General features: G+C 44.9%; 1 protein-coding gene across 1 annotated transcript in view; it reads right to left on the bottom strand.

Annotated features, from left to right (window-relative positions):
- Positions 1 to 898: 898 nt before the first annotated feature.
- LIPH (lipase H) overlaps positions 899 to 18,785 on the bottom strand; it is a 45,794-nt gene continuing 27,907 nt past the window's right edge. Inside the window, exons 6-10 of the mRNA XM_026497293.4 lie at positions 17,991 to 18,158; positions 16,565 to 16,660; positions 14,370 to 14,481; positions 6,030 to 6,203; positions 899 to 4,797 (exon numbers count right to left, since the gene is read on the bottom strand). Of these exons, the coding sequence (XP_026353078.1) occupies positions 4,710 to 4,797; positions 6,030 to 6,203; positions 14,370 to 14,481; positions 16,565 to 16,660; positions 17,991 to 18,158 (638 nt within the window). The 3' untranslated portion in view covers positions 899 to 4,709. The remainder of the gene's footprint in view (positions 4,798 to 6,029; positions 6,204 to 14,369; positions 14,482 to 16,564; positions 16,661 to 17,990; positions 18,159 to 18,785) is intronic.

Below are 18,785 nucleotides of genomic sequence, written 5' to 3' on the forward strand. Positions count from 1 at the left end.
TTCCGAGGAAGGCGCTCTCGAGTGCTGAAGGCCACAGCTCTGACTGCTAACGAAGACGCAAGCCCCTGACTGCCCCTCCTGAGCCCCTGCTCTTCCCTCTGCCCTGCAGTGCGTCTCCACGAGCGGGTGAAAATCCAGAGCTCCAACTGCATTTGGGTCGGAGATCATCCGTTTAGAGAGTCGAAACCAGGGTGGGGGAGAATTTCTGCCAGACCATGAGACTTTGGAAAGGAACAGCGCTGACAGTCTCCGACTACTTAGTACGCTCGACCCCACAGGAAGCATTTTATGTGAATGCATGACTGCCTTGATTCCACGTAACGTCGCTGGAGAAGCAGGGGCTCCTAACGGCCCCACTTCACAGCCCAGGAAAGGGAAGCCTCGGACGAGTGAAGTCGGCGGCGGCCACACACCGGAGCCTCACCTCGTACCCTACGCTACCTTCTTGAGAGGCCGGAGATGAGAAGCCTGGTAAGGACGTCGTGGAACTGAGGGAACAAGATGGCTCCCTCGGGGCTGTCGGTGAGGGGGAGGAGCCTCCCCAGGGCCCAGGAAGCCGCTTAGAACAGGAAGCAGGGTGCGGGGCGGCGTCCAGGCGAAAACCCAGCAGGCCGCCGAGGATTGTGGGGTTCCGCCAACCTGTAGGGGTGAGAGACCTTTGACAGAGCTCTTTCTGGAGTGCAGACCTGATCTCCTGCAGGCGCACTGCCCAAGCCACTGCTCGCTGCCTGACCCTCCCCACTGTGCTGATTCCTCCGGCTCAACCGTCTGCTTGGGGAAGAAGGCTTGAACTGTGCGCCTCACTCCCATCCCCCTCCACGCTGATCCGCCTCCCTGACCCAGCACCTGCAGCACGAATTCTAACCAGCTGGAGCACCACCTGGCGTCTACACCAGCCTCTGTTGAGCCCATTTATTTATTACAGCATACGCCCCGGCAGCCTGACGAAGAACAGTAACTCCCGCCCAGGGATGCACGCTGGACCGAGAAGCAGGTAGGTGCCGGGGGCTCAGGGAGGTGGGAGGGAAGAAAAGGCGAGAGGTTCCAGTGGATTAGCCAGGCGCTCACCGAGGCTTTGTCCATAGCACTGAAGCTCCTTTATTGGCTGGATCGGATCTGCACAAAGCAATTGAAAGGAGTAGCTCGAGAACCACAGAATTTAGCTTCCCGACCCCATTCGAGCCATGACGGATTAGAACAGGATGGACACCTTCCCCAAGAGGAGGACCTAAGTGCTGCTTCCGCTCCCCGGATTTTGGAATTGGGCCACCTAGTGATTGAATAGCTGGGGACACGGTGGTACCAATGATCCCAGTGGTCCACAGCTGCCCTGTGAGGGAGCCAAGCCGAGTCAGAGAGACTCAAAGTACAGCACGGGGTCAATAAAGGCCCGTGAACTCTTTTGCTAAAGGCTGGGGGCTGCCCCATCCCTGCCCTTCCTGAAGGCTGATGATTGAGCTCTTGGGTTTCCACAAATCCTCTCTCTAGTAAAATTTGCATTAGTATGAGTAGATTTCTGTTACTGGCATTCAGAGTCCTCTTGGCTAAGCTAGGGTTTTGCAGGATTGAGAGTATGGGGCAGAGGTCCAAGGATGAGAGGTTCCAAATTTAGGGTTTGGGAATTAACACAGTTAAGTGTGTTGATGTCTAAATCCAAATGGAGGTGACTCCCTCAAGTCGTAAAGATGAATCCACTCCATTCTGTTCAGCAGACATTTATCGAGTACTTGCTCTGTGCCTCACACTGCGCTGCTAGGGCAACAAATAAGCCCCAGCTGCTCTTGCCGTGCTCACAGTCTCAGGGGGGGTACAGACACAGAAATGCAGTACAATGCGGCATAATAAAAGCAGTGATGATGTGCAGAGTCAGTGGCAGAAGGCTGTTGTGCAAAGCAAGGAGGGACTTTGAACCACAGCTGAGTCATCCAGGAATGCTGGAGGGGCCTGGAGGGTTTTAGCCAATGCTAAAATGGGGAAGTGGAGGAGAGCAAAATTTCCTTGCCTTCAGGGCTGGTGGTTTTGCTGAAGAATGGTGTCAATACCATCTGGAAAGTTCTAAAGAGGAGTGAAAAAAGGGCCAACCTCTCTCTTTTCCCCGGGGAGCCTGGGACATGGATAGTGGCTTTCTAGAGAGAATGGAAACAATAATAAAGAAGTGCTGGGAAAGAAGGCTAAGGCAGAGAAGGGTGTGGCCTCCATGGAAATGGGCAATGGCTGGGAGTGGAGGGAGCTCTTACAACTGAACGTGGTTCCATAGGACTCAGAAGATCATGATGGGTGTTCATTCAATATGTCCTGAGCACAGACTACGTTGTAGGCGCCACATCAGGCTCCTGGGCCCTGCCTTGCAGAGCAGTCTAACGGAGCAGACAGACATTAATCAAATAATCACACAAATAAATGTAAGGGGGGAAAGCTCAGTAGGAGATCATTGATGAAGATGGGAAGGAAGTGGGTAGACTGCAATTTAACTGCATCTTGGATTTGGGATTCAGATAGACTCTGACAAAGGGGAGGGAGGAGAGGCAAGGATAGCAAGAAGTGGGAAGTTCAGGGGCCTTCGGAGAACCTGTGAAGGGAGTGGCCACACCTGCCCTCACCTCTCTGAATCACTGTCACGTGAGACTCATTGAAATTCATCTCCAGCCAGTGAACAAACTTCCTTCCTTCCTTTACTCATTCATTCAGCCGTTTGTCCACCCATCCACCCATTCCCCAGGGAGCCAGGTACCGTGCTAGGAGACACTACAGAAGCAGCTGAGAGAGACCTCCTGGTGCAAGGAATTCATAGATGATAGCAATGCTATTCCAACATTTTCTTGCTGTTTTGGTCCCTGCCTACCAGGTGAGGGAAAGAGGACAGAGAAATGGCTGTGCTAATCAAAATATGGGACCAGAGGTGCCTGGGTAACTCAGTCAGTTAAGTGTCTGCCTTTGGCTCGGCTCATAATCCCGGGGTCCTGGGATTGAGCCCCACATCGGACTCCCTGCTCAGCGGGGAGCCTGCCTCTCCCTTTGCCTCTGCTCCTTCTCTCAGCTTGTGCTCTCTCTCTCTTGCTCTCTCTCAAATAAATAAATGAAATATTAAAAAAAAAATACAGGGCCAGTAAAACTCTAAAAAGAAATCAGGGCCTCTCGGCACCCTGATCTCTCTGTGCACAGTTGCTAGAGAAATGTGGGAAGAGGAACGAAGAGTGAGAAGATATCCAAGTGGGCAGGAGCATCTCTGAGCCTCATTCCTTCCCAGGTTCAGGCTCTGCGTGATGCATACAGAAATCTGTACAAGATGTGCCACACAGGCACATATTTACACAGTCCTACAGTTTATCAAATAAAGATCCCATTTCTTTTTAAAGGGCTGTTCTCACGGAAGGCAGTAGTCACCTGGATGAGGAGGAGGTTATGGGCCTGTGACACTCTGGAATCTCAGGAACCTTCCTGCAGTGGCCACAGCTGCAGCATGGGTGGTACCACCCCTTTGGCTCTGTGCCTGCACTGGGCCTCTGGCCCCAGGGAAGGTCCTCCCTTGGTCCTCCAGGGCCTCTTGGCTTAGCTGCTGTTGTCACTCCAGATTCACTGAGCGTACCTACTCCTGGGGCAGCCTAAGAATTTTCCAAACTGGAGCACACCGGTGTATGCTTGGAATCCAACTTAGCAACTTAGCATCTTGCCAAAAGGTTAGTGTCCATGACCTCCAACAGGTGGATGGTAGATAGCGTATGTTCATTTTGCACCTATGTGTTCTCTAAATTTCCTTCCAATAACCATGGACTGTATCAGTAACGAGGAAAAATGAACATTTCTGAAGGATTGCTCAAAATGAGGGCTGCCTGGAAAGTGACCCTTCTTTACCTTATATGAAAAGCAAGCTTTTTCTCTCTTGCCTCTCGCCCCATCCACGGTCACTGTGAGTGAGCCTGTCCTACCACTTCATCTACCTTTCTTCCCTCATCTGCTTACTGTCTAGTCCCAGTCCCTACACACCCCGTGCTGTCCCTCTGTCCCCACTGCCTCCACCCACCAACCCACTGTAGAGAAGGCGAGGTGTGGCTTTCCTGCCTCCCCAGAGTGAACAGCTCGAGAGAGAGAGTCTTTTGTTGAGGAGGAAAAGCTCTCTTATTGCATATTAGACCAGCCATATCAAAATAAATACAAGCATATTCACATCTATCAAACCACTCACGGATGTGGCACCCATGGGATTTCAAAGAACCCTTCACAGACTTGCCCCCCAACCCACATGATAGCCCTGTGAGGTAGGTCAGGCTCCATTCCTTTCTCCGTGCAAGGACCTGGAGGAGTTTGGCACAGGGAATGCGGGGTCGAATCCGCAGCGAGGTCTCCAGCCAGTCCTTCCCTTCCAGATGCTTAACTGGCCACCACGCTGAGCAGAGCTGCCTGAGTGACTGGCAGCAGAGCTGACAGGCCGGGACAAATGAGGCCCCAGGACGCACCCAGACAAGGCGCTGGGCTGTTGGGAGCCTGGCTATTTCTGACTTGCCCTACTTCGGGGCTCTCTTCCCAGGACCGTTCTATAATCCAAGGTCGTGTGACATTTTGCAATGTGACATCCATGGGACGCTGCTGGAAAAACACCCTGCTTATTCATACTGGTTTGTGCCTTGAGGAAAAGGCTGAGGTGACACTTTCAAAAAGCCTACAGTTGTAGGTTTCTTGAGGTTACTGGTGCCCGTGTGTCCCAGCAACCGTTACATCAGCAGCTTGGGGCACAGGATAGGCTGGAAGACCGTCTCGATGTTTTCCATCAGTACAAGATCATACCGACACAACTGGGGCCTGCAAACACGAGACAGAATATCCTTGTCAATCAAGCAGTAAACGTAGCCCGTTCTAGAAAAAGAAATCCTGTTATGTCCTTAGGATCTAATATTGTGGAGCAATAATTTCTAACATAATAGGAAAATGCTTACAGTAAATAAGCAGAGCAACAGCAGCAGCAGTAAGAAAGCAGGGTGTAAGACGTTTTCTGCAGTAAGAAAGCAGGGCGTAAGACGTTCTCTGCCGCCTAACTTCATCGGGTTTGTTGTGCGTTTTTTAAAAAATATTTATTTATTTTCGTCTAGGTTTAAAGCAATAGTAGGAGGTTAGAAAGAAAGAACCCAAAGCCTGAACAGTTGTTGCCTCTGAATAATGACATGATGGGTGATATCGTTCTGCTTCTTAACACCTTCGTACTTTCCAGATTTTATAAAATCACCATGTATTCCTTTGATGATCAGGAAAAGAAAGTATTAAGGAGTCCCATCGTTTTAAGACGCAATGACTGTCCTCTTAGAAGAAACCTGTATTATTAAATGTTTTAGGGCACCCTAAACCTTTAGGAGAAAGGAATTCGTAAGCATAAATTACTGACTGCTCACAGCATTGTCCACCTGTGTCTTGTGCAGAGACGGACGCTGGGACTGTATGTGGAGTGGCATTCATCACAAAGCGGCCATGCCAGCACAGCTTGGCTCTTTCTCCCCCTGTTTGACTCTGTCCCCGCCGTACACACACACACACAGTTGCTTATTTTTTCTGAACCAATTGAGAATAGGCTGCTTACGCCTTAATACTTCAATGTGTATTTCCTAAGGACAAGGACATTCTCTGTGCAGTTACCAAATTCAACATCGAGATAGTACTTTCATACCGTATCAATGCAATAAAATATTCCAGTTACTCTGTACCTTGTTTTACATAAGGCTCTGTGTTTGCCAAATTATACGAGGCTCTTTTCCACAACAAAAAAAACTTGCAAGGAGTATGGGTGGAGTGATTAAGGAAGAATTATATAAGCATGTAACATTATTTCTTTGGATTATTGGGCCATTTATTGTTGTGTCTACCAGTAAAATTTTCTTGAATTATGGGGCTACTGGCTTTTATGAAGTCTATTTTTGGAAAACCCCTCCCCTCCTTCATTTTAATCGATGGAGTCCTATTAAAACATCAGACCAAGCAGACTGGACAGGAACTGATTACGTCTTTGGAAAACAAAGGCTTGTCCAACCCTGCCAATGGCTTACCTCTCTGGATGGGCAAGTGACCTTAACTTCATGCGGAGAACCCTGAGCTTGTACCTGGGGCCTATTACAGATCCCGTAGAGAACACCAAGGAAATGGTCGCCACTTTATCCAAGTCTTGATTAAATCTTGCAAGCAGACTTACTTGGTGGTATTTCTGAAATACTGCAGGCTCACTGGAAGGAAGAGATAATATTTTTAAGTGGATATAGATTGCTAAAGAAAGAAAACAGTTCTGAAGCCTACAAATCACTCATAAGCAGGTAGCCACTTGACCCCAAAGTTCTGCTGGATTCCAAAGGACTGTGTAAGTGAAGCTTCTGGCCCCAGGAATGATGAAATACTGTGGCACAAGAGAGGTCTGCCCACCTGCCATATACCAGGTAGCATCCTCGTCTCGTGACACGTCTCCATTCCCCCAAAAGGTTCTTCAAGATGAGTATTCTTCATTTTACAGACAAGGAAATAGAAGCTTAGAGAGCTTAAACTCGCCTAGGTCACAGGGTTTCTCTGCCCCAGTGCAGAGATTCAAACTCACTTCTGAGTTCAAAGTTACAGTCTTTCCATGAAACTGCATTGCTCGATGTATATGTATATTTTTAGCTCAGCTAGCTACTCATTGAGAAGTGGTGCTTCAGCATTTATTTTTTTCAGTCCTGCCTCTCAAATAAGATAGCTAAATCCCAGGTTCCGATACTTTTCCCCAAGTATGCGATGTTCCCTATGGTTGGAATCTCACATTGAACCTCCCACTGGGGAGGTTCAGCTGGGTCAATGTCCCTCTGGGGAGCTGGAGGAGGAGGCCCTGGAGACCCACCCTGGGCAGAAATGGGAGGCTTGCTCTAGAAGTGAATCCTTAATTTGGAGGTGGGAATTGGGTGGTAAGGGGGTGTGTGTCACCCCAGTCTCACTAGAATCATGTGTATGTCCTGTGGAGAACAAACGTGCCACACATAAAGCTAATCTGAAAGGTACCCAGATTTCAGTTTCTAAATACCGTCCTCACTAAAAGGAATGGGGCTTCCAGGAGAATGCTGGTTCCAGGGCCAGGTCAGGGAGAGTGCAAAGCAAGCCTGCAACAACCTGTGTACCAAAAAGTGAGGAAGTGCTCAAACAATGGTGGGAGATGTTCCAAAGAATCTAGAATCACTTCACACTCATCGGGATGGCTACTACTAAAAAAAACCCCAAAAAACAAAAACACCTAAAAATAAGAAGTATTAACAAGGATATGGAGAAATTGGAACCGTCGTGCACTGTTGCTAAGAATGCAAGGTGGTACAACCGCAATAGCAAAGGGCCTGGGGTCTCTTTGAAGAAGGAAAAATAGAATTACTCATGATCCAGCAATTCTGCTTCTGGGTAGATGCTCAAAAGAATTGAAAGCAAGGTCTCAAAAAGATATCTGCACACCGGTGTTCATAGCAGCATCATTCATAAGAGACGAGGTGCAGGCAACCCACCTGTCCGTCAGTGGCTGAATGGATAAACACTGTGTGATATCTACATCCAATGGAACATTATTCAGCCATAAAAAGGAAGGAAATTCTGCCATAGGCTACAACATGGATAAACCTTGAGGACATTATGCTAAATGAGATAAGCCAATCACAAAAAGATAAATATTGTTGGACTCCATTCACATAAGGTATCTAGAGTAATCAAATTCATAGAAACAGGTAGTAGGATGGTGGTTACCGGAGGCTGGAAGGAGAAGAAAAAGGAAGCTGTTGATCAGTGGGCACAGAGTTTCAGTTTGCAAGATGAAAAGGTTGTGGATATTTATTGCACAACAATGTGAATGTTCTGAACACCACTGAGCTGTATACGTATAAATGATTAAGATAATAAATTTTACATTATGTGTTTTCATCACAGTCAAAAATGCGTTTAAAAAAAGAGCACAGACCCAGTTTGAAGAGACTTCACTGGCCAGATTTGAGACAATTTAAATATCAAAATAAATAAATAATGGTAGTCACTGACTATAAGTCCCCATTAACAAAATAAAAACCCACGAGTCCATACTGATATAACCAACTAAAGGAATAAATAAATGGGGAGAAGAGAAAGCTTTTCCTAAATGACGAATTAGAAAAATCACCATTTGCCAAGCAACCACCGTAGTAACAATTCAACCACAAAACATCCGAAGTAGTGGGTAAAAGTTTGAGGAGTAATAGAACATTCGCATGGTCTCGAAGTACCTCCCCGCAACATACTTATTAATACAAAGGAAACACAGTCACTTGATAGTGAAGAAACTTGGCATAAACCTCCTTAATGGACTGATTCACGTTCGTGGAATAAAGCAGCGCTGCAGGCCTGCTGATACGCTGAGCCAAGCATAGCATCGCTTCTGCGCTGCTCCTGCCAGACACGCGTGGTCTGAATGGAATCACGAGGAAGCATCAGACAAACCCAAACTGAAGACATTCTGAAAATAACTGACCTGTAAGTGTCAAAGTCAAGAAAGTCAAGGAAAGATGGAAGGTTCCCAGTGAGGACTGAAGAGACAGGATAACCGACTGCAGCCAGTGACCCTGAATTGGATCCCTCTCCAGGAGCAGCTGTGGAACTACGAGCGTGCGGGGACTTCAGGAGACAGTGATGCCACCTGCAGATGGCAAAACCCAACGTGGGCAGACGGAAGGCAGGAGAGGGAAGAACTTTCCTGGAGCTGAGAAGCCTGTCTACGAGTACAGGTGGAACCCACTCTTCCACCTGGAGGGATGTCTGGAGATACTCGGGGAGGCACCACCCCAAGGGATTGGGTTCATACCCAAATAAATGGAGTGAGAGCCAGTGAGCTACGGGTTATGACCCCTAATAGGAGCCAGATGTATGTTTCTGGTAGGATGGTGCACTGAACAGCCTGAAAACAACTCCTAGTGATGGACACAATTAAAACAAAAACAAAACTAAAAACCTTTTAAATGGCACCAAACGAAGGGGAAAGTAAAGAATACTGAGAGGCCTAAAAAATATGTGAAGGCAGAAATACTGAAATCACATCACCTTTTGTTGGCCTTTTTGAACGTTAGTGATGGGTTTTCTTTTTCATGGCCCTGCAGTGCAGTAGGACGGGGAACAAAGGCACTCAAGGAGGGGAACTGAGTGGGGGACTCCGGGAAGGGGTGAACTAAAAATGAATTCTAAGTGAACAACCCTCCTACTGCCTCAGGGGGCTGAAACAATATCAAAATCCCGGCCGCCTTTTTTTTCCCTCCAGAAACTGACAAACTAATTTAAAGCCATATAGAAATTCAAGAAACCCAGAAGAGTCAAACAGCTTTGAAAAGGACCAAACTTGGGGCGCCTGGGTGGCTCAGTCAATTACGCATCTCTTGATTTCCGCCCAGGTTCAGGGTCCTGAGATCAAGCCCTGCACTGGGCTCCATGTCTGTCGTGGAGCCTGCTTAGGATTCTCTCTCTCCCTCTGCGCACCAACCCCCTGCCCAGCATGCACTCTTTCTAAATAAAAAAGAAAGGAAAAAGACCAAACTTGGGGGATTCATACTTCCTGATTTCAGAATTTGTTGGAAAGCTTCAGTAATGCTATAGCGAGCTACGTGACAATGTGGTACTCGCAGTAGAATAAATATATAGATCAATGGAAGAGAACTGGGTCTAGAAATAAACCCTTCCATTGACTGTCAATTGATTTAGGCAAGGGTGTCAAGACATTCACAGAGAAAGAATAGGTTTTTGAATAAAGAGTGCTGTGACAACTGGCTATCCGCAGGCAAAGGAATGAAGTCGGACCCCCTACCTCATTTTATATGCAAAAATGAACTCAAAATGAACTCAAAAGGGGTCAAAGACATAAGATGTGAGACCTAAAATGATAAAGGACTCAGGTCCAGAGAATATACGGAACTCTTGCAACTCAACATAAAATAACCCAATTTTAAAGTGAGTGAGGCACACAAAACCCTGTACCCAGATGTTTACAGCAGCTTTGTTCAGAATTATCAAGAGTTGGAAGTAGCCAAGATGTCTTTCAGTAGAAGGATGGAATAAACTGTGATGCACCCAGACCACGGCATAGTATTCCGTGCTAAAAGGAAACGAGCTAGCGAGTTACGAAAAAACATGAAGAAAACTTACATCCTATTCCCAAGTGAAAGATGCCACTCTGGAAAGGTTACATACTATATGATTCTGACTACATGACATTCTGGAAAAGGCAAAACTGTGGAGACAGTAAAAAGACCAGTGGTTGCCAAAGGTTGGAAGGAAGAGATGGACAGAATAGGCAGAGCACAGAGGACTTTTTGGGTTATACAGGATCTACTCCACGATCCTATAATGGTAGAGATGTGTTCTTATATGTTTGTCCAAACCCATAGAATGAACAACACCAACAGTGAACCCTCATGTAAACTATGGACTTTGGGTGATGATAATATGTCAGTCGGAACAGGTGGACCACACTATTATCAGATTTTGATAGTCAGGGAGGCTGTGTGTATACGGCCAAGAGGGTATTTGGGAAATCTCTGTACTTCCTGCTCAATTTTGGGGATATAAAACTGCTCTGAAAAGTGAAGTCTATTGAAAAGGGAAAAAATGAATAAAGGACCTGAATAGACATTTCTCAAAAAAACATATAGAAATGGCCAGTAAGCACATGAAAGACGCTCAAAGTTATTAATCATTTGGGAATTGCAGTCAAAACCATAATGAGATGCAACAGAATGCCCACTAGAGTGGCTACACTGAGGAAGACAGACATGCCTGTGACATATACACAACATGTGATACACACACACAAAGGAGTATTACTCAGCCTTTATAAAACAAGAGAAATCCTGTCACATGCTATAACACGAATGAACCTTGCTATTATGCTAGGTGAAATAAGCCAACCACAAAAAGATGAATATTGTGTGATTCCACTTATATGAGGTAGCTAAAGTAGTCAAATTCATAGAAACAGTAGAATGGTGCTTGCTGTGGGCTAGGGGACAGGGGAAATGGGAGCTGTTATTGAATGAGTATAGAGTTTCAGTTTTGCAAGATGAAAAAGTTCTGAGGTCTGTTTCACAACAGTGTGAATATACTTAACACTACTAAACTCAGAATGATTAAGCTGGTAAATTTTATGTTTTGTGTTTTTTTAATCACAATGAAAAAGAAAAAAATTTAAACAGATATTAACTGTTGACAAGGATGTGGAGAGATTAGAACTCTTACACATGGCTGGTGGGAATGTAAAATGGTGCAACTGCTTTGGAAAACAGTTTGGCAGCTCCTGAAAATGTGAAATACATAGTTATCCTATGACCCAGCAATTCCACGCCTAGGTATATACCCAAGAGAAATGAAAAACATATGTCTACACAGACACTTGTACACATATGTTCATAGCGGCATTACTCGTACGTAATAGCCAGAAAAGTGGAAACAACCCAAATGTCCATCAACTGACAAAAGGATAAATAAAATGTGGTATGTGTGAAGAGTGGTTGTGAGTGGGAGTGGGCTGGACCCATAACGCAGAGGTCAGTGGATCGAAATAAAATGGAGTCTATCCATACCATGGAATATTTGGCCATAAAAAATGAAGTACTGATACATACTATAGAATCTTGAAAACATGCTAAGCAAAAAAAAACCCCAGGCACAAAAAGGCCACATACTGTATGATTTCATTTATGTGACACACCCAGAATATGTAAATCTAGAGAGATAGAAAGCAGATGAGTGGTTGACCAGGAGGAAGGAGGAACAAGGAATTACTAATAGGTATGGGGTTGTTTTTTGAGTTTTTAGGGTGTTTTTTTTTTTTTTTAAGATTATTTATTTATTTATTTGACAGAATAAGCAGGGGGATCAGCAGAAGGTGGGGCGGGGGAGGAAGCGGGCTGTCTGCTGAGCAGGGAGCCCGATGCAGGGCTCGATCCCAGGACCCCGGGATCATGACCCGAGCTGAAGGCAGACGCTTAACCGACTGAGCCACCCATGTGCCCCTGAGGTTGATTTTTGAGATGATAAAAATGTTCTGGAATTAGATGGTACTAATGTTTGTATATTTTGTGAATATACTAAAAACCACTGAAATGTAAACTTTAAAAGGGTGAATTTTATGGTATGTGAATTGTATCTTAATTTTTTAAAAAGGTTTAAAAATAAAAAGAGAAATACCTCCAAGACGTGGATACAGGGAGAGACACCAGGCAGATAATATCCTTGAATGTGACTCCATTTATACCCACAGTCTGGTAAGACTAAATAAACTCAGGGCACATTCTCTGATATTATCTTTCTTTTCTTAAATTGTAAAAAACACTACTGAAAACTAAGTTTACCTTGCAAAAAAGAGAAAAGTAGACATAATATCACCATGTGATAGAACAACCATTTCCTTTTTTTCCCGTATATTCTCTGACTGGGGATGACTTTTTCACAAACATGACTAAACTAAGAATGACTAAACATGAATAAAATAGAGATGTTAAGGTCTCTATCTTAATCAAGAAAAAACCTTCACATTTAGAAAGTCCTAGCTGGGAGAAATTTACTACATAAAATTAAAATTTCTAAGACATGTAAAGCCAATATGTAACCAGTTATTGGCATGAATAACCAAATTTTGTTAAGTGAGCACTTCTCATTATAGAACTGCACAATTTCCCCTGCTGTTTCTTAGAATCTCCAGATGAGGTCTCTTCCCGGCTTCCTTACTGAAGAGCACAGCCCATAAACTGCGTGACGCTGGTTATTCAAGATGTGCCCCCTAGCCGTGCCCTCCCTGAAAATGCAGCCCCACTGGGTTTGGGGATATTCGCATTGAAGGGAGTGTGGTATTGGCCAATCACTTGGTCTCTCTGAGCCTCCGTTTCTTTATATACAAATTACAGAGAGTAATACCACCTCACAGGGTTTTAGTGTGACCTGCATTAGCCAGCGTGTGTAATGTGCCTAGTTCAATAAACAAAGGCTGTTATTATTATGATCCAAGGATGCATTAAAAAAAAAAGTCACCTCCAGACCACCAACACACACCTTTTCTATTCATCTACAAGGTGAGTGAACCCACAGGCGACTGCCAGTTTCAGATGACATTCCAATTGGTTCTCTGTGAGTGAAGCCAACAGACAGCCCAAGTGCCTGGTAGGTAACAGGACTCCCAAAAAGTGTTTCCTAGTAAATGAATAAAATGAGCCTCGAATTTCTTTGCTTAAAGGTTTTTTGAGTTATTTTCCCCCTTTCTCCTGATTATAAAATTAGTGGATGAGAACCATTAACTATTTGTAAACTATATATATACAACATCATATAAAAGTAAAAGAGAAAGTAAAAAGAAGCTGAAGAAGGAGAAAAGTAAAGAGAACTGAAAAGAGCACTCATATTCCTACCACCTAAGGGACAATCTAACATATTAGGCATATTTCTTTTTCATTTTTCTGGCCTTGGCTGACTAATTTTATACTTTCTTTAATTTGATATCCTGCATTTTTCACTTAGCACATTAAGAGCATTTCATTTAATGTTTCATAAATTAATGTATAAATAATATTTTATGAGATATTTAATTAACCACTAGGTTAATTAAACATCATTAGGGTGTTTCCAATTTTCTGTTGCAAATCACATTTTCTGAGCTTCAGAAACATACATATGTATGTTTATATTTATGTATATTATGAGCTCACAAAAAAATTGAAATGTGTGTGGGGATGGATGCCTTTAGGTGTGGGATTGTTGGGATGGGGCAAGTATTTGCACTTTTATGTTACATATTTTATGCTATATATTTCTTTTTTTTTTTTAATTTATTTGTCAGAGAGAGATGGAGAGAAAGAGCACAAGCAGGGGGAACGGCAGACAGAGGGAGAAGCAGACTCCCTGCTGAGCTGGGAGCCTGATGCGGGACTTGATCCCAGGACCCTGGGATCATGAACCTGAGCCAAAGGCAGATGCTTAACTGACTGAGCCACCCAGGTGTCCCTTTATGATATATATTTCTTTACTGTTTAAATCCTTTACAGCAAGCAAGGATAACTTTTGTAATTAAATGTTTTAAAAAAAGGAAGCAGGAGAAGGAGGGAGGGAAGAGTGAGAGAGGGAGAAAGGAAGGAAGGGAGAGAAGAAAGAAGGGAGAGAAGGGGGGGAAGGAAAGGAGGAAGGGAAGAAGAAAAGAAAGTAAATCTCTGTACCAATTTCATTTGTAAAGAGCCTGGAAGATCAAAGACCACAAGCAATCGCTCCCTTATACCTTCTGTAGAACAAAGACAAGTACAAACCTGTAAATAAGAAAGTGGGTATATTTGGGATTTAATTTCTGTGCACAAAAAGGGAGAGCGCAAACTTCAAACTATCCCAGCCCAACTTACTGATTGATTTTGGATTCTGTGATGTTTCCAGCTTTGTCTCTCAATTTGATTGTAATGGACCCTCTTCTTATATTCTTGTTCCAAGTTATAATGTCCACAAAGTAATGATACACTGCAAAACAAGGAGAGAGCACAGTAAGAGAGGGACACTCTCAACTGCTTCCCTGAAGGTCACTTCCTAAAAACCCAACCTCCCTCATAACTTGAGTCTCTTGTTCTCTTCCTCCCTAGTTTCTCTGCAGAGATCCAGGGCTGAATTTTCTAATATTCCTTTCCATTCTTTTTGGTAAAGATGGCCTGGGTGATGGCACAATTCAGTGGTCTCCAGCTGTCACGTTTAGGCATCACAGTTGGACTGGTGTTCCCACTTTATTGACTGAGGTGTCATGGCCAACCGCTGAGTATGATTGGTTCACTGCAATCCCTGCCCTTTTAGAATAAGCCAACCAGGTGGCCATGTAGAGACCCTCCAGAGCTGACAAGGTCTTCCATAATCTGGGTAACGTCCACCAGCCTCCCTCATGCCTTCCCCAGTCATGCCGTATCACCTGCACTGCCAGGCTGTCTCTTGTTCCTGGGCCTTCTCCCCACTTGGACACTCTGACTTTGCCCCCTTTGCCAGCTCATCCTTCAGGTTTCGGCTTAATGTCATTTCCTCCAGGAGGCCTTCACTGACCCTCAGACTAAGTCAGGTTTCCCTCTTAGAATTCTTATCATGCTCTGGTATTCTCCCGTCATTAGTCAGCACACTTACCTATATTTACAAAATGCAAGAGAAAAAGTGATAATCAAAAAAGTGGTAAATATATGGATATATCCATACAAATACTGCCTGGGTAATGTCTCATGTGGTTAAAAAAATAAAGTGAGGGGCACCTGGGTGGCACAGCGGTTAAGCGTCTGCCTTTGGCTCAGGACGTGATCCCGGCGTTATGGGATTGAGCCCCACATCAGGCTCCTCCGCTATGAGCCTGCTTCTTCCTCTCCCACTCCCCCTGCTTATGTTCCCTCTCTCGCTGGCTGTCTCTATCTCTGTCGAATAAATAAATAAAATCTTAAAAAAAAAAAAAAAGAAAAGAAAAAAAAATAAAGTGAAAATACACTACAGCAGTAGCTGGGAAGGGATTCCTCTCTGTAATTCTAGCAGTAGTACCTTATAGGCACTCAGTATATTCCTACTGAGTAAGTGAGAGTGCGTCATGTGTTCAGAGAATTATTCTTCCTCCCCACTCTTTGCTTCCCAAGGTCAATGATGCTTTGGGAAGATGGGGATCCCACCATGACAGCCAGATTTGCTATCTCATGTTCAGACTTGCAGAGAAGGGCATGGAGGCTCAGGGAGATGTTGGTCCCATGAAGGCATAAGGTTAGCCCTAGAGTTGCCATTTCATGGCCCATTAATACCCAGGCACTTGCCTCGCTTGGACCAGGCAGACAGCAAACCCTGGGCTGCTACACATGGCTCCAAAGGAGGAGGGAAACCCACTGATCCAGAACCTCTTTTATTAGGGTTGCTCCTACGAGAAGTGAAAAGGGGAACAAGATTCCAAGACATGCCCAGGAAAATTCCGACTTGATTCCCAGGGCGTCTGATTGCCTGCTGCCCCATTTAGCCCCCATCCGGAATACTCAAGCCCTCGACGTCTTTAGGTCATCATGGTTGCTTTGTGGATGTGGCTGACATCTGATTTTACCTGGCTGCAATTTCAGGTTTTTGGGGGGTTAAGCAAATTTTCTGGAAGATCTTAGTGATCAGAATGGCTATCCAGGAGACGCCTGGCTCGCTCAGTCAGTAGAGCATGCAACTCTTGATCTCGGGGTCAGGAGTTCAAGCCCCGCATGAGCTGTAGAGTTTACTTAAAATATATTTTTTTAATTAAAAAAAAAAAAGAATAGCCATCCAGCAAAGCTAACAATCATGATTTGTTGAGATTTAACTCATAACCCCAAAGATAGGCATTATTATCCCTATTTTGCCTAGCAGGACACTGAGACTCAGAGAGGTTAAATGTCTTGACCAAGGTCACATAGCTATTATGGGGTGGAGTCAGGATTCAACCAAAGTCCTTCCAGCTCCAAAGCCCACACTCCACCATGGCCTTCATTTGCCAAGAAGCAGCCGGGAAGCTGAGGCTCAGCCATTTTTTAAAAAGGAGGGGGTTGGGCAAAAGCAAACGACCACATCGACCACTCACTGCAGAACGGTTCCTTCTCAGCTGTGTCAAAGAACGCCTTAGTCATAGGAGGGTCTTTCTGCTTTAAATACTCTTTCCAGTTATCAGCATAATAGCCTGTAAAGCGAGTCGGAAAAATGTAAGATTAACATGTGTTATGTAAGTGTCAAAGCAGCTGGGGAGGTAGGAGAGCAGTGAGTCTGACCACCCACACCACCAAGACAACCTCCCTCTTACACCCACCCTGCAGGGAGGGCGTCCAGAGCCACCAGTGCATGCCTCCCTTGAAGCCACGGCACCGTGATTGTTACCCTGTCCCTCAGAGCTGGGACTTGCAAAATGACCCCACGGTGGCTCTCGCCCGTTTTTACTGACATTCTATCACCCCGGTTCTCGGTAGCACACTAGTTCTCTCACACACTGGGTAGACTAAGAATAGCGCTGACATTTTTCAGGAATACATTCATTTTCTAGATTAAAACAGATTCAGGTTTATACCTAAAATAGCATCACTCTTGCCAAGCATTGTGCTTTCTTGAAGAACTACAATTAGGCCCCCAAACTGCACAGAACCCGAGCTTGCCATGACTATGTCAACAAGCAAGGGGACTCTTCTTCATGTCTGTGCCTGCAGGAACAGGGCTGAGTGCTCTCAGTGAGGTCGCACTCTCTCCTCTGTCCCCACCCCTAGAGAATGGCCTTCACACACTGACCTGACTGATCCAGGGTGGGAACATGAGTAATTTTTAAAAGCTCCCTAGAGCTTTCCAATTAACTTAGGCACAATCCGGGTTGAGAACCCCTTGGCTATAGCATGCCCTGATGTTAATGTGGGTTTTTTCCTTTGAACAATTAGAAAATTCTCATGATCATCTAGTTTCAAAGTCCTCACCATCTGGAATATTTCTACCAATCCTTAGCAAATATGCAAGCAGCCGCCACAGTGTATGTTTTCCCCACTCCACCCCGTACGTGCACATAAGAACCAGGGTGCAGTGTGAGGGCATCTACAGACACGGTTTGTTGGAAGGGGTCATTCTGCAAGGCTCGTTTGACAGGAGAGTCTGGGCCCACTCTGACCCTCCTCCAGCAGAGACGATGTGTGCACCGAGAGGACGTTTCTGTCCCCGTGGGAGCTGGCTGTGTAGGGTGACTAAGCCCTGGGTGGGCTTGGAAACTCTTTTGGAACCTGCTTTTTTATGCTAGAGTGTCCAGGGAGGTTGCACTGCCCTCTAGATGAAATCGTATACAAATGGCTTTTCTAATGCACGAGTAGAAGGTCCAAGAGTACTTCACAGAACAAATTAGCTGGAAAAAGCTAACTAAGTGAAAATGTTTTTAAACCACATAATTTTCAGGCCCATTTTTAGATAATAAAATGGTGCTGGGATTCTACCAAAAATGAACTCTTTGTTAATCAGAGGGGAAAACTGCTTGTTGGACTTACCCAGGAGGGGACAGGACTCCTTTGGTGGTATGCCACAGTTGACACACTTGCCGTTCCTATAATCCCGGTACGAGTCACAGGGATACGCGGTGATAGAACAGTTCTCTCTCAGAGAAGAAAGGTACAGGTACACGGACCTTTGGTGGTCACACTTGAAATACCGCAATCCTTGATTGTGAAAGGAACGATGAAAGAGTAGAGTAGTTGTAGCATTTAATGACAGCACATCACACGGTACATACACACACAATTCTTCATCTGTCTCCTAGAGGCCAGGCACTGTGCTAACAGCTTCCATGTATTTTATTCCATTTAATCCTTATAAAAACCCATAGATCAGGATTCATGCTGGCATGCAGCAGGATAAAAGAAGGTAGGCATTATTATCCCCATTTTACCCAGCAGGACATTGAGATTCAGAGAGCTTAAATGACTTGACCAAGGTCACACAGGTATTACGTGGTAGAATCAGATTCAACCTATGTCCTTCCTTTGTCATTGAAAAGGAAGAGAAAAATTCAATAGTAGTTTTCTCCAGAGATTCTCAGCAGAAGGCAACCACATCTAAACTAGTAAAGACAGAGAAAGAAGGCATTGAGAATTACTCCCAAGGAGGGCAAGCAGAGGACACGCTTTGAAAAAGAATGGGGGATGCTTCCACCCTGGGGGCAGAAGGGAACAGGAATGTGAAGACTGATCTTGTAAACTAAAATGAAGAGAGACAGAATGGCTCCCTCAGGTGAGATCTTAATCTAGGTAAAAAGGCAAATGTAGGTCACCTTTCAGAGGTGAGGA

The sequence above is a fragment of the Ursus arctos genome, unplaced genomic scaffold, assembly GCF_023065955.2.
Source record: "Ursus arctos isolate Adak ecotype North America unplaced genomic scaffold, UrsArc2.0 scaffold_4, whole genome shotgun sequence".
Lineage (NCBI taxonomy): Eukaryota > Metazoa > Chordata > Mammalia > Carnivora > Ursidae > Ursus > Ursus arctos.